The following is a 25,229-nucleotide window of genomic DNA, read 5'->3' as shown; positions in this document are numbered from 1 at the left end:
ATCTGTCACCAGCTTTGGACACCACTGCCAATAAAGCTGTGAGAAGAGCTTTCCTTGTTCTCTCTATCTTTCTTCTGGGATGAGGTCTCATGCACAGCCTGGTCAGCAGGAGTCCTGAGACTCCAAATGTGTACAATGGGGATGTCAGCTGAGCTCCTGGCACTCTCTACAGAGAGTGTGTGACTTCTGGAGTTTTTTTTCATATTTGTTGCAGTTTTGGAAGATGCCTGGTGCAGTAGTTCTGCTCATAACAAATTTCACATCTGGAAGTATAGAAGGATTTAACAGTTCTGTTTAGCGTGAAGAAAACACCTCATTTTATTAGTTCTCGTTTTCTTTCTTAGCAATAAGTGAATTATTTGAATGGATTTTAAAAGGTAAACCTAACTGGATATAGAAACAAACAAACCCAGAACCCTCCCATGACTATCATTTACAGCCTGAATTATGTGAGCAGGACCTTCAGCCATCTCCTGCAGTCTCAGTGACATGCAGCATTGCTGGTGACAGTGCCAGGAAGGCAGCACATTGTATTGCCCTGGAGAGAGAGGTCCAGATGCACGGGTTTGTGCACAGAGGATACCCCAAAGGGTCTAGCTGCTCTGCTGGAAAAGGCATCTTTAAATGCCCCATGGGAAAACTGTCTCAGCAACCCCTTCAATGTACATATTGTGCACTTCATTTTCCTTCTCTTTTCAGGCATTGACCATGTCAGCATTAGATTGGACCTAGAAACTTTATTCCAATTCAGCCATCTTATCCTGACCTTTAAGGTACATATTTTACCACAGCTTTTATGTAATATCATACACTAATTAACCACAGGAATAAATTGCTTAGAGAGGCAATGAAAGCTCCATCTTTAGAGGTTTGCAAGAACAGGTTAGATAAACACCTGTCAAGTATGGTTAAATTATAGTTGATCCTGCCTTAGGGGAGGAGGATAGACTGAACAGCTTCCTATTCATGTGCCTTCTGAACCTATTTTCTATAAATCCGAGAATTAAAACTGAAAAAATACTTTGCAAAATTACACTCTAAAAATGTAAGACATATCTGAACTGCAGTTGCTCTTTCAATTTAGTTCAGTTCATTCATATCAATTATGATCTAGATGATTACAATTTTTTTTTACTAAATTCCTAATTGTTATGGTAAACTTCCTTACTTACAAAGTAATCACATATCTATATGAAATGTTACCTTTCCCTTTTGCTAGAGAGAGGTGCTAATGAGCTTTTTTAGAGACACTTGTAACTATCACAGTACCTGTAACGAGCCTATAAACTCTCAAATACAAAATTTTAGCATCCTTCAAAGAGGAATATCAAAATGTAACAACCCCTGAGGTGTCTTATTAATGCTGGCTTAGAGAATTCTTGAAATGTTTCTTGCAGACATTTCGGCCTGCAGCAATGCTGGTTGAGCGCTCTAGCGATTTTGGTCAGACCTGGAAAGTGTTCAGATATTTTGCCCATGACTGTGCAGCTTCTTTCCCCAACATCTCTTCTGGTCCAGCAAAAAGTGTTGGAGATGTTGTTTGTGATTCAAGATATTCAGACATCGAGCCCTCCACTGAAGGCGAGGTACTGTCAAGTATCTGTTTGTATGAGTTCAAATTATTTGTGGAACTGAAGGTCTCTTGTCTGTTAAAAAAGAGGTCTGTCCTTTGTTCCCTTTGGTGGCTGCTCATCCCATCTTTGTTTTGCAGGTTGTTTTAAAAGCTTTGGATCCCAGCTTTGAAATAGAAAATCCATATGTGCCATATATTCAAGGTATGGACACTACATGTTTTGTCCAGAGACACTTTGCTGGTATTTTTTGTTTTGTACACTGAAAGGGTCAACAGCTCAGCTGGTGTAAGTCAAAGATGTTGAAAATTAGATACCTAAAGATATTAGGGACACATTGTATTTGTAAATTAAATGGGCCAGTCTTGTTCTCTAGCTCTGAGGGCAAACAGCAAAGCTCTGCAGAGCACATCCATGGAGCTAAACTGTCTTTCCCTCTGGATTCAGGCCCAATCCACACTGCTTTTTGAGAGCAGTCCCAGAGGTACACGTGAACCCATGAAGACGATGGCTGGGAAAATGCAGAGCCATACCAAGTAGGATGCTAACACTTATGCAGCTCTGTGCCAGGAGTGGGTCCCTGCACTGCCACTATAGGCATTACTGATCTTGGCCAATAGTGGATAATTTTCATTATCTCTTTACTATGGGAAATTTCTTGGATGACTGATTCAAGCTGAAGATTTCATACTGTTCATTTTAGACTGAACTTGGGCTCCTGATCTCTCTTCTTTCCTTCCAGATCTCATTACATTGACAAACCTAAGGATCAATTTTACTAAACTCCACACCCTCGGAGATGCTCTGCTTGGGAGGAGGCACAGTGATCCCCTTGAGAAGTACTACTATGCCATCTATGAGATGGTTGTGCGGGGCAGCTGCTTTTGCAATGGCCATGCCAGCCAGTGTGATTCCATGCAGAACCTACGGGGAGATGTTTTCCATCAGTCTGGGATGGTGTGTCCTTAATGCTGTCTCCAAAAAGGGGAGTCTCCATTGGTGTTTTGTGAGAAGGAAGAGATGGAGGGAGGGAGCTGAAGGAAGATCTCTGATAATCTTTGGATTGGCCATTTGCAACTGCTAGTTAAATGTTTCAATGCAGACTCTTCCTTTAAAACCTGGGGTTGGAGTGCACAGAAGCTGTCTTTGTTGGCACTACTGTGGTGTTTCAAAAGCAACTGGGACAAGACATGTTGATAATAGCAGCAAAATGCCAGAGCTGTAATGATGCAAATGTAATGCAGTAAGTAGCCTATGGCATGTGCAGACTTGAATGGCCACTTGTTGGGTGCATTCCACACTCCAGCTGGGCCTGGAGGCTCTGCAACGGGAGAGGAGGCACTGGCACAAAGAATAGCTGATAATGCAAAGCTAACCCATGAAAAATGGATTATTAAAAATTCCAGGAATGTGATTGCAAGTTCTTTCCCTCTGGGAACAAGAGTTTTTTCTCCTGGAAAATATGTATCACAATATGAAGACATATAGGGAGAGAGAGAAATAATCTACAATTTTGATGTCTCCTTTGATATCTCTTTAAGTATTTTTTTTCTAAATGTTGCTCAGTGGCTTTAAAACTATTTGGTTAATGTTTGGATATATTCTCCAGATCTTTTACTCAAATAATTGAAAATTATGTCAGTTGAGGGAGCCAAAGAGCTTCAAATTTTCCTGATCTTGCTGACATATCTTAAACAAATATCTCTCTTCCTCTCCTCTCCTCTTTTGTCACCTTATCTGCTCTCTGTTCCCACCACGTTACAGGTCCATGGGAGATGTATCTGCCACCATAACACTGAAGGTTTCTCTTGTGAAAGATGTAAAGATTTCTACAATGATGCTCCCTGGAGGCCAGCTGAAGGGACACAGGATAATGCTTGCAAACGTAACTCAAACATGATATTTTCCTTTTTAATAGTAGGAGTGGGTGTGGCACAATCCTACTCCAATCCATAATGAGATGGCCAGGTTTCTGGGAGGGAGACTTTCATGCCTCATCCAGAAAAACAGATTCCTGCATCCACAGGTGCTGTGTTATCCTACAAGAGGTAGAGCTGTTTCACGTTCGTATTCTTAAGAAAAAAAAAAAAAAAAAAACCAAAACAAAAAACCCCCCAAAAAAAACAATAAAGGGGGAAAATCAGCTAATGCAAAAAAGATCATTCATTGGTTTGTGTTTTTCATGTGAGTGAAAGAATTTAGACATGGCTAAATTATTTATTTCCACAATAATAAGTAATGCAGTATTCACAAGAATAATACATTAGGATTCGTAACAAATATTCAGCTAGAAATTTCTTCAGCAGAGCAGTGTCCCCCACTGCATATCAGGCACACTCACCTGCATTTTCAAGTTTAGGATACAGTTCTGTCCGAAGACTCCATTTTTTTCTCCCAGCTGTAAGACACAAGGCCTGGGAATAATCTTGCTGGGCACTGAAACCGTACAAGTAACCAGTGTTAAGTAACTGTGTTAAGTGTAGACAGCAATGTGGCCAGACCACAGCATTTACCTGGTGTGAAATACCCCACTGTTTGCTTTGGTTTCAGGTTGTAACTGCAACAGCCACTCCAGCAGGTGCCACTTTGACATGGCCGTGTACCAGGCCAGCGGTGGGGTCAGCGGTGGCGTTTGTGAGGACTGCCAGGACAACACCACGGGCCAGCACTGCGACAGCTGCAAACCTTCCTTTTACCAGGATCCACTCAAAGTCATCTCAGATCCTCGGCCGTGCCTCCGTAAGCTTCCCTTTTTAACTTCTGCAAGAGTGACTCAAAACAGGGCTGCTCTGGTTCCCTTTGCTCCGAGCCCTGTGGCCATCCCCATGCTTCAATGTCCACGTGGTTGTAAAAATGTTACCAAACCTATAACATCCAAACTGCCCTACCAGCACTGTGAAAAGAGCTGCATATTCCAAATCCTTGCTAAACAGAGCTTAGAAATCCAGCAAAGCTATAATTTTTCTTGAACAAGGTTAGTACAAATAGCATTAGTGATGTTTCTTCTGTGACCTTCCGCGATTACAGAAGAGCCTCCAAAATGATGGGAGGAGTAAATAACTTTTGCTAGATACCTGCCATATGCAAGAAAAATAATCTTTCAGACATGAAAGCTCTTCTTCTGAAAGATGACCTGAATTCATTATTAACATAGGATGGAGAAAACACTCTGAGTATTATTTAATTGTAGCAATTGACTGGCATGAAAACTCCTTAAGGAGGGAAGGGCAGATCACCAGCAGCTCTGTAACTGCATTTTCACGCTTACATCTCCATGTGCTTTTTTTGTGTGTCTCCCTGACGCTGCCTGCAGCATGCAGCTGTGACCCCGCGGGGACCCTGCCCGAGGGTGTGTGCGAGAGCCGCACGGACCCCGCGCTGGGCACGGTGGCGGGGCGCTGCCCCTGCAAGGACAACGTGGAGGGCGCTCGCTGCGACAAGTGCAAGGCAAACTTCTACGGGCTGAGCAGCAGCGACCCCCTGGGCTGCCAGCGTATGTAAACCACCTCCTCCAGCCTCCTTTCCAAAGCGTTTTTAAGGCATGAAGGTAGTTGAATGCACAGATCCACACAGTAATGCTCTTGTAACTTGAGTCACAAAATACACAGCTTTCTGCTGTAATTTAACATCAACAAAATTCAAGGTTTCTAGTGCAGCATCCAAGACTGAAACAACACAAAATGACTTTCAGAATGCATAATATAATGCAACAGATCAGGCTATTGCTCATAGAAGGGTTATTAATATGCAACTTAATTGAAAAGGAATATTGAGATGACAGCAGCTGCTGCCTTGCCAAAAGAACTTCCAGCCAACCATTCCTCTGAGAAAGGCTTGGTGAAAGCACATCCCACCCCTGCCCAGGTGCACCCCAGCTGGGTTTATGAGCACGTTATGCCCACACCAGGTGCTCAGCACACACAAGGACTGCAGTGCAGATCAGCACACAGCCCTTGGCAATCCACTGCTGAGGCCTTCTGCCAGTGCCTCTGCTCCCCGCAGAGAGGGACCCACTGAGAAATTGTCCATTTCCAAGGGCAGTCTGAGGGCTGGAGGGTGCCAGGGCACATTCATGTGCAGAGTGTCTGTGTAGAGGATGGAGACTGCCAGTCATGCTGATGCCACATCTAATGTAAATGCCAGTCCTGGGCTGTCACTGGGCCCTGCAGAGGTAACTGCACTTTTCTGTCCCTGCAGCCTGCAACTGCGATCCCTTGGGCAGCTTGCCCTTCTCCGTCTGTGATCCTGCCACGGGACAGTGCCTCTGCCAGAGGTTCACCACAGGGCAGCGCTGTGAAAGATGCCTTGTACGTACTCAGATTTTGTGTTTGCTTCTGCATGCGGTTGTGGAAGTCTCCTCACTCATCTCACACCTTTTCATTGCCAGAAAAGTGAACAATTACTCAAAATTCAAAATAATTTTATACCTGTGTGCTCCCAATTTGCATTGACACGTTTGTTTTTCTTTCTCTGCTCCCAAGTATTTGTGCAATCAAATTGCAGGGGGAGGAGCACTCCCAGGAAGGAAAGGAAATGCAAAATTATGTCCTTGATCAATCTTAGCTATTTACAGAGCAATTTGCATGTACAAGTGGGTAAATATCTGGCTCTTGCAGTGGCTGAGCACCCCTGCTATCCGGTAAGAGGAGCAATCTCCCATGGCCAAGCACAGTAGTGCTCCATTGTTCATCCAGCAGAACGAGTTTTGTTTTGCTTTGCATACTTAAACATTTGCCATAAAAGAACCTTTCTTTTTATACCAGGCAGGATACTGGGGTCTTGGCAACAGCTTGTATGGCTGTTCTCCATGTGACTGTGATATTGGTGGATCCCAGAATAACTTGTAAGTTAAAGTTCTTCAAGTGCTTTCTTGGTTTTAATTTTTATAAACTCTTAGGCTAGATTTTCTGGTTAGGTTAGTAGTCACAGTACAGATAGGGAAATAGAATGTAGATGGAATTTCATCATATACAAACAGTGTGAAGTTTGGTGGAGATCTTGGAAATTTATTTGTGTAAGGGGATTTACCTATTTCCTTTGAAACCAACCTTAAATCTGGTTGAAACTAGATATGTTTAATATGAAATATAAAACATATGCCTTGAGAGAACCAGAGGCCCTAATATCATTAACACCTAGAAGTAAGTTAGGGGTGACATTTTTGTCTTAGCTTCCTACATCTACCTTAAATGCTACATTTTTTTTTCTCAGTCCTATTTAAAATGTGTAATTTTAGAAGCAAGGTTGGTTTCAGTTGGACTCCTCCAAAATCTGTTGTGTAGGGGTCTTCACTACTGCTGTTAGGCTTCAGATAGAGGAGCACACAGTCCCATGCTGTAGAGCAGCTCCTTGTGAGCAGGTAAATCACCTGGTGTATTAAATACATGTGTAAGCATACGAAAACATTCAATATCACATCAAAGGTCCTTCTGATCTCATGTCCTGCCTCCATAATTGTGGGTAACAGATTATTAAGAATTGTGAAATAGTGATTCTTATAGAAAAAGATACAGGAAATGATACAGGAATAGACAGGAAGCAAAAGGATCAGTGCTTCAGGTATGGAACAGACAAAGACAAAGAAGGTTGTGAACTCTGAAATCATGGAAAAGTGGCATTGAATAAATGCAGCATCAAAAACAGAGGAGGTGGGTGATAGGAAGAAGTTTAGTAATGGAGGTAATCCAGCAATGGGAGAAATTAGGCAAAGGTGGAACAAGGGTGGCTGTGAGCTGCCCTCAGACTGTGAGGACCCTGCTGTGCCACTCTGATGTCCTCCCTTTTCCAACTCCTCCCATAGGTGCTCGCTGAAGGACGGTCAGTGCAGGTGTCTGCCCAACATCGTGAGCCGCCAGTGCAACGAGCCAGCTCCAGGATACTTCTTTCTACCCCTGGACTATTATATTTATGAAGCTGAGCAGGCAAAGCCCCTTTCTGGCTCTGCGCCCTTGGTAGGTATTTGGCTTTTTGGGGGTTGTACTGAGAGGGGATCATTGTGGTGGTGACAGTGGAGCTGAGGCTGAGGAGGAGAGCCCTTGCTTGGGGAGCAGCTCTTCAGCAGGAAAATGCAAAACAAGCTCCTTGACCATTGTCAAGTTTGTTTTCCATGGACATGACTATTCCATAACTGTGGCTGTTCAAAAGGGACAGTCACTACAGCGTGGTATGACCTGCAAAGCTGCCCTTGCTGCTTCTCAAGTGCAGGCTGGTCTAGCGTGAATTAAAGACATACATTTAATTATTTAAATTAGAGGAAAGTGTTTGAATTGCCAAGAGCTCTCATGAAATGTTTTATTTCTGGGAATCTCCAACAAGGGAAGAATCAAATTACTCTCTGCTCCATTGGACTAATTCCTGCTGCCTTATATAACCACATTGATTGTAGCCTAATTTCCTCAAGAATTTGGCATCCATCTGTAATGTTTTTTGAAAAATTAATTTTTTTCCCCCTTCGACATGGGGGCAGTTGTTCCCCATGCTGAATGCAAACCTGAAATGCATCCCTTCCTCTGTCTATGCTTTTGCTAACATTTTTTCTCTGACATGTTGTACAGAAACTATAGATAAGGAATAATAAAAAAATGTTTATTTTCAGGTTGCATCCACAAATATTTAGCTATAGTCACAATCTGTAATTATCCTACAGTCCAATAATTAAATGGAAAACAGATGTCTGGGACATAGCTTATGAGGGAAAAGTGCAAGTTAATTTTAAAGGAGTGAAGGAAAAAGATTTCCAGCAGCTGCTAGGCCACAATTTAGAGTTTCTCCCAGTGAGAATAAATCTTATTTTAAGAATGTGAATTTTCAATTACTTTCTTACCACCCTTCAAGACTGTCGAGACAGTGCTGCTCTTCTTTTATTACTTCATAGGTTCAGCCAAGCACTCTTCCAAGGTGTGACATTTACTTCCAAAAGAAAGGCTATGAGTTCATGATTGAAAATGGAAAGATTGTGTTAAACAGGAACAAGAAACGAACTGTAAGGAAATCTGGACTGGAACAGGTAAATTAGAACTTGAGTAGTTACTTAAGTTTACACCAAATAATAAAATTTTATTTTGTAACAAAGAGCAAGGAAATGTCTGAACACATGGGATTTGCAGTCTCAGACATTACAATCCTGACACAAATCAATTTTTGGTACACAGTTGGGTTGGACATTTTATTATTCACACTGAGAGGCTGGCTCTGCTATGTCCGGTGCCTTTGTAGACTCAATTTCCACGAATTTTTGGAAGAGAAAAGTTCTTATGAAAGGTAATTTTTTTTTTTTTTGGTTGCAAGACATTTCCAACAAGTTTACCAAGACATTAGCATGGTACCTCCTGCACTTAAATGCAGCCATTGTAAGTACTGATATTTATATATCCTGCTTATAATGGAATAGTCCAGCCATGTGTGAAATCAGGCTTACTCTGTTTAAGGTTTGCAATGTGAATGTAGATATAATACTTGGAGATGCCAAGTATTCAGAGGTGATCAGATTATTCTGGTCCCTCTTATTGCTGTTGCTGCAAAGTTATAGGAAGCTTTCCTTTACATGTGTCCCCAAATATCCTACCTTTGGGAGAGTCTTAGATTGTCAATCTCGAGCTTGTCCAGAAAATGAGACTGATGGCTAAAATAAGTAAACAATGTGGCAAAAATATTTCCTTTATTTTTTCCAAGTTTGTTTTTGGGTAATTTAACTCTGTGTGTTGCTGAAAACGCCAATGTGTCCCTGCAGGGTGCGATGCAGTTCGGACAGGACTCGGATTTGGCGGTGGTGCTCCGGCAGCCCAGCGCTGGTCGGGCTGTCACCTGGACAGGACATGGCTTTGCCCGTGTTCCCAGTGGAGCTGGGCTGAGATTTGCCATCAGCAATGTTCCCTTTGCTATGGACTTTGATATCACAGTTCGCTATGAGCCTGAGGTACTTGTGATGTCTTGTGATGTTGTGATAGGTGCAGGGTCTATTTTGTGAATAATAGGATAAGCAACTTGTCCTATTCTTTATATCTACAATTAAAATTGCTTGGTTTTTCACTCAGTAACAAATTACCTCACCAACCAAGTAATATGTTTTACACTGACCCCCTTAACCCTTTCCACTCAAATATGAAAAATCTGCACTAAAAGTGTTTTCTAAGCATTGGCCAAGATTTCCTCTTTTGAATGTTTCTCTTTTGGCACCTTTACTTGGACTGGACTTTTACTCAAAAATCAAACACACAGAAAATACAGTTCCTTTTAGACAAGCATCCTGTACTCCTAGCTGGGCTTTTTTGGGCAGCAAAATGTGTACAGGCAGGAGTGATCTGCACAGATGCTTATCCAGGCCTTTTGCAGGCATCCTGCTTCCCAGCTGTTCCAGCTGGACTCTGAGATGTGTGAAAATTGTAGGAAAATAGCCAAATTACTATTTTTTGCCTGGAGAAGATTTCTTAATGATGATGACATGTCTAGGGAAATCTGTTAATCCAAATCTGGTTAAACTCAGGTCCTTACCCATGTCTTCAAAAACACACGCAAGTGTTTTATTGGTAGCAGCTTTTGTATGCTCCTTACTCTTTTGCAATTCTCTGGGACAGTCCCACAACTCAATATTTTCCTGCTGTCTATTGTGTTCTGTTCTCTGACTGGCACTCTGAGGCAAAACAATCTCCCAGTGCCTTAAAACATTGGCACAATTTTTCAGTGGGCTAGCTTGAGGTAGCTTTTTCTGTCTAAGGATTGAAGAGTTGGGTTTTAAATACATTTGTTACAAAGTTTTTTATGTTTACTATTTCTTATTAGATGTGTGAGAAGGCAGCTAATGAAGGATATCTCCAGAAAAACACTGTGCTAAGAAAAGAAACTCCAATGACTCTAACAGAGCTGTTTCCATTTGAACAAGCTGAGGTCCCATTTCCGTCTCTGCTTTTCATTATCTATTGCAAATACAATGAATTTTTCACAAATAACATTGTTTTTCAGTGGTATAAAGAATAAAGAGAAAGTCTGTCTTGTCACTGCAGTGTGCAGTGATTCAGATGGCTTTCATTAACACTTGCAAAGAGAAAGCAGGTTTTTCAGATACAAAATGTAGCCATAATTTTTGTCTTTTGTTTATAGTTGTTGGAAGACTGGCTTGCAAGCATTTCCATCCAGCCTGCTGGTATCTTGTCAGGTCAACACTGCAAAAACAAGGTCCTTTCACAGGAGCCACATGAATTGCCTCTCCCAGCTACAAAGAGGTCTGACTGTTGATGTCTTTTTGCCTGTAGATCTTCTGAGTGCAAATAATTTACTGAAGCACTGCAGAGCAACACATGTGTGGGATAGTGGGAATATCAGAAACACATGTGTGGCCTTTTCTGTTGCTAGCACACCACAATACTACATAGGCTCTAAGGAAGAGTCTGATGTCCCAGTCCTTAATCTAGCAAAGGTTTGCCAGACTCAGGAGAGCAGCCTGAGATCCAGCTGAGACTGGTTGCTCTGGTGAAGATCCAACTGCAGCTGCTTCAGTATAGAAAGGAAATATTGACTTAAATTCACTGTCATGCTCTATTTTCAATGCCAGCTTTTCAGCTTGGACCTGTGTAAAGAATAGAGAGAAGCTAAGAGGATGTGACCAATATCTTGATCAAATAGGGACAGGAAAGGATGAACATGAACAGTGAGTTGCAAACCCCCTTGCTAGAAGCAGTAAAATCTGCCATTTTCAGTTTAATCTCCCCCGGATTAAATTGCACTTAGTGAAGCATCTGGCAGAAGTCCTGCAGCTTTCCCAAAGCCTGCAAGCATGGGGGTGGGTGTGCTCCTCACAGGAGCAGGGCTTGCTCCAGGCTGAAGGCATCAGTTTGCAGGCACAGAGGGAAGGGAGAGCTCACAACATTCAGTAAACTTGCGTTGTCCTGACTCCTGGCTATAACTGTGCTTCATTTCTGCTAAACAGGATTGCAATCCTGCAAACTCCAGTCTGCCTGGAGCCGGGAACAGAATATTTTGTGGATGTGTATTTTTCTCAGCTCTCTGCCTCTGACAAAAAGGCAAAATCATTCATCTTGATTGACTCAGTGAGTAATTCTGTCACAAGTCTCTTGAGGTTGTATTTATACACAGTGATTTTTTTTTACAAACTTATTAGAAGTATTTTTTAAATAAGGTATAGTGTGTTTTAAAATAAATTCAGCTTCTCTTTTTCTCCACTGGCATTGTTTGCATATTTTTGTATGGAAAGGCAGAATTATATCTGGTTAAATTTTCAAGGAGCAATACAAGTCATACTTGTTGCATGCATTGCATGTATCTCGATCTGTTGCTCATTGATTATGAACACAGTCCATACATATGTGCTGATAAGATGCTGTGGCTATGGTTATAAATTTGTACAGCTCCTCATCACTTAGGTTTTTTTTAAATATCTCTAATTTGTTGGGATCATGGATATTTTTAATTATTATATTGGAATAGTAAAATTAGATGTGTACTTCCTGGGAATCAGGTCCAGATATTTCCCAAGTTTCCATCAAGTCAGGAACTGGGTGTTAGTTTTGGGTCCTTCTCTTGAGAAAAATATTTTTAGATCTATTTCTCTTATTATTCCTGTAGAACTAGACCTGGCAAGGGCTGGCTATACTTGGACATAGAACATTCAGCTGATTTTTCCCTATCACAGTAATACAAGTAAAAATTTTGGCCAGACACTGCTTTTGGCGTCACTAACACAGCACAGCAAGACCAGTTCTGAGTATATATCAGAGATCTTATTATAATTTTATTTTTTTAAACACAGTCTCTCTTATTTGAAGAACTCAGGGAATGTTTAGACCTTCAGAATAAATGTGAATTTAGATGACAGAATGGCACAAATGCAGATTTGGAAGCCCAGTGCTCCAAGCCTCTGTCGTTGCAAGGGAAATCACATTAAGAGAATGTGGGAAATTCTGGTTTTCAATATATCTAAGCAAAATTATTTTCATTTCTCTCTTAACAACAAAGCTTGGACTTATTCCCAGAATCAGCTCCGTGGAGAACTTATGCAGTGAAAAGGATTTAGATGAATACCAGAAGTATCACTGTATTGAAATAGCATCTGAAGTTGGGCCTCACGTCCTGCCCGAAGCGTGCGCACGGCTCATAGTGAGCCTGTCAGCCCGAATCCACAACGGCGCCGTCGGTAAGGACCAGCCTGCACAGGCAGCTCTTTTGGGCAGTTGCTGGCTCTCCCTTGAGTTTGTAGGATATGTTGACTGTGGAGCTCTCAGCCTGCAGTGGTGTAGAAGTGAAGCTGGCCAGCATGTGATATCCATGGATGTGCGGGGTATATCCCGCTGAACCCTGCGTGTGCTGCAAACACCTCTGGGTGGCATGAATCTCAGAGCTCATCACTCCTGATGGGCTTCATGGAGCAGCATGAGAGGGACCATGATGGTGTTTTTGTGTCTTCTGAAAAGCATTTCAACCAGATGCCTTTACCATATGGCCAAGGCATTCTTTCTTTTCTGGCTGCTGTAAATTGACAGAGAAGTTTCAAAGCCGTCTCTCTAGATGCTGTAGGTTAGCTGAATGCCTTGGTAAGATTCCAGACACGATGATACATAAGTTGGTGTACTGGAAGAGGTTCACCAAGAAAATCTTGATGATATTCCAGCAAGAAGGCAGTGGCAGGTAGGGTTTGAAATTCCTAGGCAGCTTCCTGGACCCACCATTAGCTGGGCTCAGTAGCTCAGGGAATTTCCCAAGTGTTTGTCCCTGAGAAATGGAACTTCTCTGCACTTCCAATAAGAGGAGGGGCTTTTCTGGGCAACTTTGGTGGCCAGCTTCTTCCAGGGAGCCTAGCAGCAATGCCTCCAAAGTGATAGCATCTGCTTGAGTTGGGCAATTTTTAGCACTGATGTCTCACTCACTTTAATATCAGGCAATGAGGTCACAGCTGTGCAACCAGTGAACCCCTCATTTAGGCCTGGGCTGTGCTAACTCCCTATTGGCCTGATTCCTAAAGTGATGAGATTCTCCCAATGAAATGTGGGACTTTGGTTTTCTAGTGCTTTCCAGAGCATCCTGGAAAACATCCTCTGTGGGATAGCAGAGCATCTTCACTCAGTAAGTTAGTCCAAGGTGTCCAGAAGGAAACAAACAGTACACAGATGCAGACTAAATGCAGTTTGCAGGTTATGCCCAGTGCTCCAGCTAGAGGCAGATTTATAGCAAATCTTTCTAGACTTCAGGATGTCTCTATTTGGATCTACACTTTACTACTCCCTTTCTGTCCTACCCCAACGTGTGCTGAAGGCAGTGCCTTGAATGTGGCAACTGCAACACCAAGGCTTGTGCTGGTGCCTGATATACCATCACCATTGGTGCTACACCATCAAATGATCTAAACTATGGCCATCATCAGGTTAGTGAACCCCTGAGAAGAATAACCAAATTCTTTCCTACCTATTTTAAAGTGTGAAGCTTGCAAGCTGATGAGAGCAGTAGAACTCCTTGACTACCTAACCTGTTTTGATTTTCTTTCCCCTTGCCAGCATGCAAGTGCAATCCCCAAGGGTCGCTGAATGCCAGCTGCAGTAAACTGGGGGGCCAGTGTCAGTGCAAAGCCAACGTCGTGGGACGCTGCTGTGACACCTGCTCTGCAGGCAGCTACGGCTTTGGCTTCCATGGCTGCTATGGTGAGTGCCTTGCAGCCAGCACCGCTACCAGTACCATATCCCAATTTTTCAGGGCTTTGAATCCCAGATTATGTGTCAAGCAACATAAAAAAATGTTTCCACGAATAACAAATTTTCCATCCCTGCTGCCTTTGAGCAGCATCAGCGATGGGATGGGTTGGCAGGAATGCTTTAAGGACACAGCTTTGCTTTTGGTGTTTTCCAGCGTGCGAGTGCCACCCGCAAGGCTCGCTGAGCCCGCTGTGTGACCAGGTGACGGGGCAGTGCTCCTGCCGCCGGGAGGTGGATGGCCAGCGCTGCAGCCGCTGCCTGCCTGGGTACTTTGGCTTTCCCCACTGCCGTCCCTGCCCTTGTAATGGCCACGCGGAGCTGTGCGACCCTCGGAGCGGAGAGTGCCTCAACTGCCGCGGGTTCACCGCTGGAAGCCGCTGCGAGAGGTCAGTTCATGGGCTGTGCTGCAAAGCTGCGCCAGACACTGGTTGTGGTGTTCGTGAGGGTCCCAGGACGAGGGAAGAGATGAATCTGACTCCATGTTCTCAGAAGGCTGATTTATTATATTATGATATTATATTAAAATAAATTATATAGTAAAACTATACTAAACTATAGAGAAAAGGATACCTCAGAAGGTTTAACAAGAATCAATAATAAAAACTCATGACTGACTCCTCAGAGTCTGACACAGCTGGCTGTGATTTGTCATTAAGTAAAAACAATTCACATAGAACCAATGAAAGAATCACCTACCACATTCCAAAGCAGCAAAACACAAGGAGAAGCAAGCAGATAATTATTTACATTTTTTCTCTGGGGCTTCTCAACTTCCCAGGAGAAGAAATCCTGGCGAAGGGATTTTTCAGAAAATATCACAATGACACTGGTGGTCTCCAAAATGCCTGTGTAGCTGGGGGCCTACAAATGCATCAATGACCTGAACAGGTCATTGACATATAAACATGAAACTGGGCCTGGCTGCTGAATGTCAGGTATCTATTTCCTTACTATTACCTATTGCATGTGGAAATGTGCATGCAGTGCCTGTGGGTGGACTGCAGCAGGGCATGCACCCAGCATTGCAGCAGGCTACCTGCAAGAAGGCATTTGAGACATGGAGGCATGGCACATGTACTTGGAGACATGCACAAAGCACTGTGTATGGGACAAACTGACTCCTGCCAGGTTCCAAATTGCCAGCTTTCAAATTTAAAATTCAGCATGAAGCTAGCCAAGAGGCTGAATATTGTGCTGAATACTCATTTTAATACTCAATCACCTTCAAGGAGTTTAAGTAAATGTGCCCTCTTTGCTGGTCATATTAGTTCTGTGTTATCAGCAAATTACTTTTCCCATGTGTTCCAGCTCCATTCAGAGCACTGCTCCTCTTTTTTATTTTGTACACTGGCAGCAGTGTCACAGTTCAACATGAACATTGAAATTAAGTTTGTTTAGTTTGGTTTGGCTGGACTGTACCTTGTCATTAATTTTTAAAAGGTTTTCCTCATGAAACCTGTTGAGCTTTTCCTGCAGTGCTTTTAGACAATACAGTATTTGGCTGTTCTATTTGTAGATGGCAAACAAATTAAAAGTGGCAGACTGAAACACTTTTTGCCATGTGGCTTTGCTGAATCTCCAGACTCCAGGGGGAGGAAAATCAGATAGCAAAGTCTTTTAGCCTTGCCTCTATACATATGGAGAGCTGTGCTCCCATTTGCTACAGTAGAACAGATCAAAGACTGAGGATGCTCCAGGAGCCTCTGCATTGTTGTTGCTGCAGCTGCAGGACTGTGGGGGGTTGGGATGCAGAGGCAGCTGTGGTAGGCAGGTGGTTGAGCCCCCAGGGAGCCCCAAAAGCCCCCACCAGTTCGGGTAACAGCACAGCCACCAGCACCTTCAAAGAGCCATTACCCCAGGTTTGCAGAACGTGTCAGACAGAGCATGGCTCAATAAATATGTTGCATCTAAAATATGCAGTATTCTCTGAGTACTCTTAAGGAATCATTGCTTTTTTTGCCTGTGCCAGCACTTTTTACTGTCATGCCAACCACTCTGTCTGGATAGAAATAGATGAATATATGTGCTGATAGGTAAATATAGAGAATTTTTATATGGCAGCTTTTAGCTGCCTATGCAGAGCATGTGTGATATGCCATATCATCATCTGCAGAGGATCAGGAATGGGACATCACACCATGATCAAGTGAAGCCAATTTATTGCAAAAAGCAAGCTATATTTATATTGTGTTCTACTGTCCATGCCTCAAGCTAATACATGATTGGTTAAATCATTCTGTGCATGCGTTTTAAGCTTTCAGTTAATTTTAGCTTGTTTCTTCTTCATGCATCTCGCTGTGGTTTTCTTGTCTGCCTTTACATCCTAAACCATCTGTTGCTGAGAGTGTTCTTCTTCTTCCCTGCCCTGTCCTTCGAGGGCATTGTGACCTTACTCAGTTTCTATGAAGTCTGGATTGTGCATATATATATATATATATATATCTATATCTCCATTGTCCTGCAAAAAACCCTCAACAATAATAATTCAGTTTAAAACTGTTCCAGAGTAGGTGAAGTCTTCACAAACATTTATTGAAAGGAAAACATATGTCTTTCTTTTTGGTTCAGATTTTGAGAATGCAGCTCTGATTTTCCATTTTAGAACACCTTTGAAGCTTGAAATGTCTCTACCAATTGATGGAGATAGCATTACAATGATCTGGAATACTAATTTCAATATATACATATAAATTGATTCACCTGCATGAAGCACTTGACAACTTGTCCTGCTTTGTGTTGACTGCTTTGGCAGGTGCATGGATGGCTATTATGGAAACCCTCTGGATGGAGAACCCTGCCTCCCATGCATGTGCCCAGGGGCACCTACAAGCAATAGGTATTTTGCACATTCCTGTTACCAGGACTCCCAATCTGGACAGCTTGTCTGTAATTGTCTCAAGGGATATTCAGGTACGAAGCAAAATAAGGACTGGTTTTGATACTACTTAAATTAATGTAAGAGAAAAAAAATTATCGTCTTCCACCTGTCATGTGTTCAGAAATAACAATGAGATAATGCTAATAAAACAGCTAAGAAAAGTTAGCACTCAAATTTACTGAAATTATGTGGCTAAGTTCTGACTAGGAAGAATGGGAATTGTGCAGTTAGTGTTTTCAAAAGGGATTCACCTATGCAGATACAGTGAAGTCATTAATTATTCTGATGTCACTCTCTGGAAATCTCCTCCTTTCCAGAGGCATTACACTAATCTGGTGGGGAGAGGGGGGAGAACTGCTTCTTACCTCTGAAAAAGAAGCATTGCAAGCCCAAATGGGAATATCAGAAAGAGATTATAAGATTTCCTAATCACAGAAAGTCTTTCTCCATATAGAGGAAACTCTTTGACATTATGCCTTAAAGTGACTTCTTCATGGTTCAAATAGTCATTTTAGAAATGGGGTTTCTGTTCTCAGCTGTCTAAAATGCAGATATTTTTGCAGCAAACTGATTCCTCATTTCCTAACATCTTGTTGACTTAGATTGAATTCCTAAAGGGGAAGCTGAAGATATTTCCCTTCCTTTGGGCATTAGAAAGATCTCCGCTGGTGGAAGCAAAGCTTAATGGGAATTACTGCTGAAAATTAAACCAATGCTGTCATCTTTACTTAGGCAAGGCTCCTTATAAGTCAAGAGTGGTTTTGCTTGAGTAATTGCTGTAGGGTCAAAATTATTCATGTTGGTGTTCACCCAGGGGACATCTGTCCTCACAAATCACGGCACTCCTCAGTTTTGGACTTTATTGCCCCTGCTCCTTTCCAGCAAGACTCTTGATCACCTTTGTAGCAACAGTCTCACTTTCTCAGAGATTGAGAAAGGCTCTGGGTCCTGAGGAGCACAGTGAAGGAAGAGAGTCCTTGGCTGAGGGTGAACCAGTGGATGTGGTTCCAGAAACACCAGTCTGCCCAGAATGGTTTCTGAGATGCAGAGGTTGCACCTAGATCAGGGCAGGCATTGAGACAAAATGCAGCACTAGTTGTAATGCCAGCAAGCAAGGACAGAGCATCAGAACTCATCTGAACCCCTGGGTACCCTCCAATGCTGCTGTTGGAGTGAAGGGCCAAGGAAAATCCTGAAAATATGGCTAACCCTGACTACTGCCATTGAATGGACTTTGATGGAAAAAGGTGTTTGGAGGCGTTGTATGATGGGGCACCTAATTGCTCTTACTGAAAGGACTTCCTTGGTATAAACAACTTGGGATGAGGAGGGTGTATTTCCACCAGATTTCAGTGAGGAAGATATAATTTAAACTGTTCAGAGGATTAAAGGGCAGGTGGATATTTTCCTATGGAAATGTGCATTGGAACAGACAGTCTGAATATTTTAATAATATTAGTGGAAATTACATGTTTCACTTGAATTCCATCAGCCAGCAATATTTTTACCTTTCTCTGACAGGCAATCAGTGTGACAAGTGTCCTAGTGGGTTCTACAAAAACCCCAGCAGCCCTGGGCTTGATTGTGCACCATGTCCCTGCAATAACAACATTGATTTGACAGACTCAGAGTCCTGTGACAGGGTCACTGGGGAATGCACCAAGTGTTTACACAACACCCATGGAGCAAACTGCCAGTTCTGCAAACCAGGTTATTTTGGCTCAGCCCTCAATCAAAGCTGTCAAAGTAAGTAACAGCACTGCAACTGTGTTTTACTACCAAGAATATGTTTTTAAAAAATAGGCTATAGGGAAAGGCTAGACCTTGGAGGGAGGACAAAACTAAAGCAGATAAATAGAGCAAAATATAAGAATCAGAAATATATTTCTCTATTTACTAAATATAAATCAATGATACAAATAACATGGCATCTATTAAATTCTTTGTCATCCAAGTCTCACTAACTCTCATACTGAATATCACTCCTAGGAAATACTAATTTGTGAAATGAAAGCAGTATTCTCTGTTAGAAAAATAAATGTGCATTCTGCTTCTTCAAGAAGGAATCAAAAGTAAAGGAATCAGTGATAATTGTTTATCCATGTTGCTGGCTGACGCCAGCTAAGCTCAGTTAGAGCTCAGTTAACCAGATGATCCCTTGCTGAACTTCCTGCCTTAGCAGTTGTTTTCATTAAGTGGCTAGAGTGAGAGCATTCAGGCAATTGAATAGACCCTGTGAGGACACATCAGTAACTCAGCACTTTGAACAGAAGAGTAGGAGTGTAAGGAAAAGCAAGGCACAAGCTTCTTCCCAGTTTTTCTCTAGACTCATTTTCACAGATGTGCCTGATTGAGGATTTAATTTTTATGGCCAAGATAACTATAAGTATAGTCAAGACACTATTTTTCTGGGAATCTCTAAAATACAGTCCAAGCCCATCCCTCATTCAGTCTTGGAAAATGTCTGTTAGAAATTGTTAAGCAAGAACTTCTGGCTCCTCACAAGGAAGGCTTCTTATCTTGGCTTACTGGGGATTCCCACGCTGGATAATGCCTACTGTAAATCAATTTATCCTTACCCAACATATTTAACATTGCATTGTAACAAGATTAAAATACACTGAGCCTTCATTTTCTGTGCCTGCATTAAAAGGGTTGAACATTCACAGTAAGTTTTCTCGAAGCCATATGTAAGTTATTACAGAAAGACAGGTAGTGTGTATGAGATTAAACATGTTCAAGATCACTAAAAGTAAACCTACAGCATAGGCTTTATATCCAGCTCTGACTGTCCATCAGCTGTCTGTATTACTGTCTGCTGCAGTAATTGTCCTTCTTTTCCCAGGCTGCACGTGCAATCTGGCAGGTGTTCACCCTGCCATGTGCCCAGGGGGGGACACAGCCTGCCTGTGCGACCCAGCCACAGGAGCTTGTCCTTGCCTGCCCAACGTGCTGGGTGCCACATGTGACCAGTGTGCCCCTGGCTACTGGGACCTGGACAGTGGAAAAGGATGTCAGACCTGTGACTGTGACCCAAAAAACTCCCAAAGCAACCAGTGCAACCAGGCAAGAAAATTACTGTTTTCCAGGAACCAGGGTGCTGGTGTTTTGACATGGCAAAGTGGGGACCCTCTTATAAATGAAGATTGTTTTTTTGTCATATTCCATGAAGACAAAAAATTCTTTGGAAGTTTGTAGTTGGTGCAATCACACTGTGAGTCATTAAATCAATCAAAAGTGTTGTTCTGATAATGTAGCTTTGCAATTTCTCTTTACATGTTGTTTCTCTGTCAAGTGGATCTTAGAAATACATTGTAAAAAGATGTCACAGGAAAAAGCTGCCTCATAAATATGCATATAGGGAAGAAGGAAATCCAAGCTTGGACCCAAGAGTCTGATGAGTATTTTTTAAGTGTTTATTTTCATAAAGTAGCAGATGTGGCCATTACATTAATCATACCTCATCTATCGTCCTACTAGAGTACCTTTTCTCATATTTAATTCCTGTGCACATTTTAGGGCTAGAATGCAGAAAAAATTAAACAGCATTTCAGAACAGAGAGGTGAAATTGTGGTCCCATGGAGTAAACAGCAATTTTGCCGTTGACTTCAGAGCACGAGGAGCTTATCCTAAAATCTTGCTGATGTGCTTGCACATTTTTCTTTCAATATGTTCTCTGTTTGTTCCAGTTTATTCAGTAGATTTATTATTTTTTATAGCAAATTTAGTTCTTGACCTCAACGAACTACTAGTGGTCATTCAAGTTGTAATTCCCTAGAGTTTAATTTAATAGCTGAATTACAAAATATTTTTTCTAGAGCAATGTGCATAGTATACCCTCAAGGTTTTCAGTTACAATTGATCTATTGTGTAGTTTAAGTTGAAATGTTAAGATGAGTTCTTAGATCTAGCAAAAATAAAAAATAAGTCTCTTTTGCAAAGGAAAAGAATCCTCTCAGATCACAGTCAGATGATGAGTTCTCAAACAGCATCAGTAGATTGGATCATACAAAATCTCTGACATTAGTAAAGTAAAGCCATTTCTCAGAATGCATTTTGTTTTCAGGACCTTCAGGAGGAAGGTAGGAAAGCTGGGCCAGTACTGTGTGAGCCATGGTGTTCAAAGACTGTGGGCAAGCAGTGTTGGTGCAGTCCTTGTATGCTGAAATAATTGATATCCAGCCCTATGGCTGTGCTGGAAATTATTCCACCCTGTCTGTCGTTACAGCTTACAGGCCAGTGTCCATGTAAGCCAGGTTACAGTGGAAGATGCTGTAATGAATGTGAGGAAAACTACTTTGGCAATCCCCAGATGCATTGCATTTGTAAGTATTATTATGTGGGACAACTGGATAAGGAACTGCCTCGACATAAATGCTTAACTTTTACATTCACAGGGGAGACAGGGCATGCATGTAGAGAAACAGCCTTTCATATGTTTGTGTGTATGAGATGGACAAGTGTTTATTTATCTGTATTGTTATTTTAATGGTTAAGATGGAAGTCAGAGATGAAGAAGAGTCATTACTGTGCAGTCCGCCTTGCTCTAACTCAAACACTGCTTTGCTTTTATTATCTTGAAATGCGCCCTTTTTCATGCATTAATCCCACAGAAAAGGAACAACTGGATGTAACCTGCTGTTCCTTTCTTGCAGCATGTGAGTGTAACCTGGAGGGGACCCGGCAGCCCACGTGTGACAAAGCCACCGGCGCGTGTAACTGCCGTGCTGGTGTCACCGGCCGGCTCTGCGACCAGTGCGGCCGCGGCTTTGAGAAGGACTTTCCCTCCTGCCCTCAGTGTCATCTTTGTTTTGATCAGTGGGATGCTGAAATTGCTGCTCTTGCTCAGACTGTGCAGGGGTTGATGAGGTTTGCAGCAAAGCTGGAAGATAAAGGAGGACGACTGCCCAGCTGTGACATGCGCTTCAAAGCCTTCGAAGATGCCATTTCTGAAACTGAACGCATTTTGAGACATCCTGTCCTTTCACTGGAGGCCCTTTCAGGCATCAGGGATTTTCAGAGCTACCTTCAGTAAGGGCTAGGTTGCTCCTGGAAAAATCCCTTAGCTGAGAAATTGTCTTCCCCCAAACTCCACCAGCCATTCCTACATATCAAGTCCCACTTCTGATCAGCACACAGACTCCAGTCTACTAAGTCACTGTTTTCATAGATCTGTGAACAAAATAATCCTTAATATATGCCTAACCCATAGAGACATATACTTAAATGCTGGAATTTTCCAGCTCATACTAAAAGTTTTCTAAATAAGCCATATAATTAAATGTTTTTGCTTATTTATAAATCTCTTGCCCTCTAAAATATTGTGTAACTCAATTCTAGTTTAAGAACAATCTGGTCTGACCTTTCTACATAACTGTTTTATCCCCTTCAGACAAAAAGTTGCACAGATGGATCCCCTTCAGAGTTCACCCTTTGAGTTTCCTGACCTTAACAAGAGCATAGAAGATATAGTAGAAGAAGCCAACCTAGTGTTCGAACTTCTACAGCAAAAAATACATCTGCATCAAAGGTTTCACTACTTGAACTTCAAAGGTAAGTGAGCAATGAATTAAAATGGGGGGACATTTTCCCTGAAGTTTTGGAATGCCTTTTCATCATAAACCATTAAACATTTCAAAGATTCCTTAGCTTCCTATGGTAGCACAACAATGTTGACACTAATAATATTTTATACTGACTTTCCAAATTCTCTTTGTCTTACAATGCTGTGATTTCTAGCATCCCAAATTTCAGATGCATGTGCCAGGGTCACATTAGTCAGGAGTCTCATAAATCCAAATGCTTACACCAGAATATAAAAGAAACCCAGTTTCACAGTACAGACTTGCATGCAATGTAACAGCAAAGGAATCCCCCCCACATCTGACTCCTCTTGCTCATAGGAATACTTAAAGAATCTTGTACAGGAATGGTTTATTTAATTAAAGCATAGTGTCATACTGCAGCTTCTTAGTGTTCCCATGGGAAAATACTTAACTTTATGTGGGACAAAAGTAGCTCTCCATCATCAGAAAATGTGAAAGCAGAACTGAGCTCCTTGGCATTTTTGAAAGAATTACACCCTCTGTGCTTGAGCTAAGTATAGTCTCCATCAGCTGCTAATAGATGTAATGATGATGTCCCATACTGGTTTCTGGGGGAAAGTGGGGCTGTATCAGGCAGGCATCTTGAATAGGTGCTACACCACCCACAATGGCAAGAGATGGTCAGCAGACTCCTCTCCAAAGAGATGGCTGCCAACATGTGAACCCCCAGAAGACAGGGTGCTCACCACAGAAAACACAAGCTACAAGCAAAGCACTCCCAGTTACAGTTCCTCTGTGTTTCATTCAGGCAAGAAAAACTTGGGTTTTTTGTTTTGTTTTGGTGTGGGTTTTTTGTGGGCTTTTTTGTTTGGTTGTTTTTTTTTTTTTTTGTTTTGTTTTGTTTTGTTTTAAATAAAAACAAAGGAAAAAGAAAAAATAAGGAAAAGTCAGTAAAATGCAAAGTGGAGGGAACGGGAGAGGGGAAAAGAGGGATTAACTAAGGTTTAGGGCTTCCATGCCCTGCTGTACTTGGCAGCCCCCTGGGGCAGCTCCTCAGCTGAGATCCCTCTGCAAGCAGCCAGCACAGCTCTCCCAGGCTCCACTTCTCAATTCAGCTGAGCCTTGCACAGACAGAAAGGCAGAAAGGCAAAGAAACAATAAATCCCAGGGAGGTCAGTGGACACAGAGCTGAAGCAACCATGGTGCTCTCTGGTCACATTCCAAACCCACTTCATCTTTTGGCCTCTGGAGACAGATAAACAGCCCTATAAAAAGCACATGGGAGTGTGGGGAGGGGAAGTCCTTGAATTTAAGATGAATTTCCTATCAAGGCCACAAATATTCATTGGTTCTGCTACCAAGCATATAATAGCACAAAAATAACATTTCCCTCAAGATAAACAGCTTTTCTGATACCCAGGAGAGAGACTGGCTCCTCAGTCCATCTTCCTTTCGGACCAGCTCATATCCTATATATTGCTCTGTCTGCTTTTTCCTCTCCTTTTTGCTGGGGTAGGTGTACCACCTGGGGCACATCTGGCACTCGTGCCCTAGACACACACAGAGAATGAGCTCTTGCCTATTCCTCTGTGCAGAGCATCAGGAGTCAGAGTCTTCCTCACAGGCAGACATTCAGCTAGATGACCTGGAAACATCAATATCTAATGATAAATTAAAAGCACTGGAAAAACCAAGATGCAAATACCCTTAAAAGAATGTTTGCAGTCTGTGAGATCTCATTAAATTACAGCTTTCCAGCATTGGCCCCTGGCTTTGCAGCAGCTGAGGTGCAGTAATGCAGTGAGAGAAGCTTCCTAGGCTGTAAATCAAGCCTGTGCTAAGACACTGTGTTTAATGTAAAGGAACTTGGAATCTCTACATCTCCATCAAAAACCAAATGTGGAAAATGCATTTAGGCCACTTAATGGAGAGCTGAACCACTGTGAAATATTCCTGCAGTGGAATTGTTGCAAAGAAAAAGCCTCTGGCTTAGATGAGGAGTTACAGCAGTCTCTTGCCAGGTATTTTGTATTAAGAGCTAACTTTAAACTGTGTATTGTTTCCAAGAATTACAAGATAAATAAATAGCCCTGGTTCCACATGATAACTAAACATTGTTGTTCAGCTTCAGTCAAAGCACAGTCAAGGGTTTTAGAGCCTGAATCAAAGCACACAGAACTTGAGTGTCTTGTCTTTGACTTCTACTCAAAACTGAGTCAGTTACCAGCACAAAGAGAGATGTTAATCAGAAACCACTAATGCTTTTTCACTGCTGACACATCAATTCTGGTTCTGGACATATTTCTGCCCAGGAATGTGGGCACAAATCTGGACTCTCTGGAGATCTGGGAAACCTCGACAGCAGCAGTAACAGCTTTAAATTATGTGTGTTGCAAAGGGCCTGAATCCTTTTCTCAGGCTATTAATCTGCAAAAAATGTAATAGTCTCCAACCCTTTTGAGCCTACTTAAGGAAAAGCTTTCACTACCCAAACAAGACTCTTGCTGGAAAGCTTTTTTAGCCTGGCCTACTAGCTTA

General features: G+C 42.1%; 1 protein-coding gene across 1 annotated transcript in view; it reads left to right on the top strand.

Moving 5' to 3' along the window:
• Positions 1-25,229, top strand: part of LAMB4 (laminin subunit beta 4) — a 39,788-nt gene that overhangs the window by 5,310 nt on the left and 9,249 nt on the right. The window contains exons 4-26 of the mRNA XM_041405395.1: positions 700-773; positions 1,398-1,586; positions 1,712-1,775; positions 2,314-2,528; positions 3,336-3,456; positions 4,122-4,310; positions 4,885-5,064; positions 5,769-5,878; positions 6,335-6,414; positions 7,372-7,522; positions 8,446-8,577; positions 9,301-9,486; positions 10,668-10,789; positions 11,494-11,614; positions 12,540-12,717; positions 14,072-14,215; positions 14,421-14,652; positions 17,019-17,176; positions 18,666-18,890; positions 19,990-20,210; positions 21,374-21,470; positions 21,801-22,176; positions 22,538-22,698. Of these exons, the coding sequence (XP_041261329.1) occupies positions 700-773; positions 1,398-1,586; positions 1,712-1,775; positions 2,314-2,528; positions 3,336-3,456; positions 4,122-4,310; positions 4,885-5,064; positions 5,769-5,878; positions 6,335-6,414; positions 7,372-7,522; positions 8,446-8,577; positions 9,301-9,486; positions 10,668-10,789; positions 11,494-11,614; positions 12,540-12,717; positions 14,072-14,215; positions 14,421-14,652; positions 17,019-17,176; positions 18,666-18,890; positions 19,990-20,210; positions 21,374-21,470; positions 21,801-22,176; positions 22,538-22,698 (3,726 nt within the window). The remainder of the gene's footprint in view (positions 1-699; positions 774-1,397; positions 1,587-1,711; positions 1,776-2,313; positions 2,529-3,335; positions 3,457-4,121; positions 4,311-4,884; positions 5,065-5,768; positions 5,879-6,334; positions 6,415-7,371; positions 7,523-8,445; positions 8,578-9,300; positions 9,487-10,667; positions 10,790-11,493; positions 11,615-12,539; positions 12,718-14,071; positions 14,216-14,420; positions 14,653-17,018; positions 17,177-18,665; positions 18,891-19,989; positions 20,211-21,373; positions 21,471-21,800; positions 22,177-22,537; positions 22,699-25,229) is intronic.

Source organism: Onychostruthus taczanowskii, unplaced genomic scaffold, assembly GCF_017590055.1.
Source record: "Onychostruthus taczanowskii isolate IOZ18803 unplaced genomic scaffold, ASM1759005v1 scaffold23, whole genome shotgun sequence".
NCBI classification, from domain to species: Eukaryota; Metazoa; Chordata; class Aves; order Passeriformes; family Passeridae; genus Onychostruthus; species Onychostruthus taczanowskii.
Note: the sequence above shows the minus strand (reverse complement) of the source record. Positions and strands in the feature narration are given on the sequence as shown.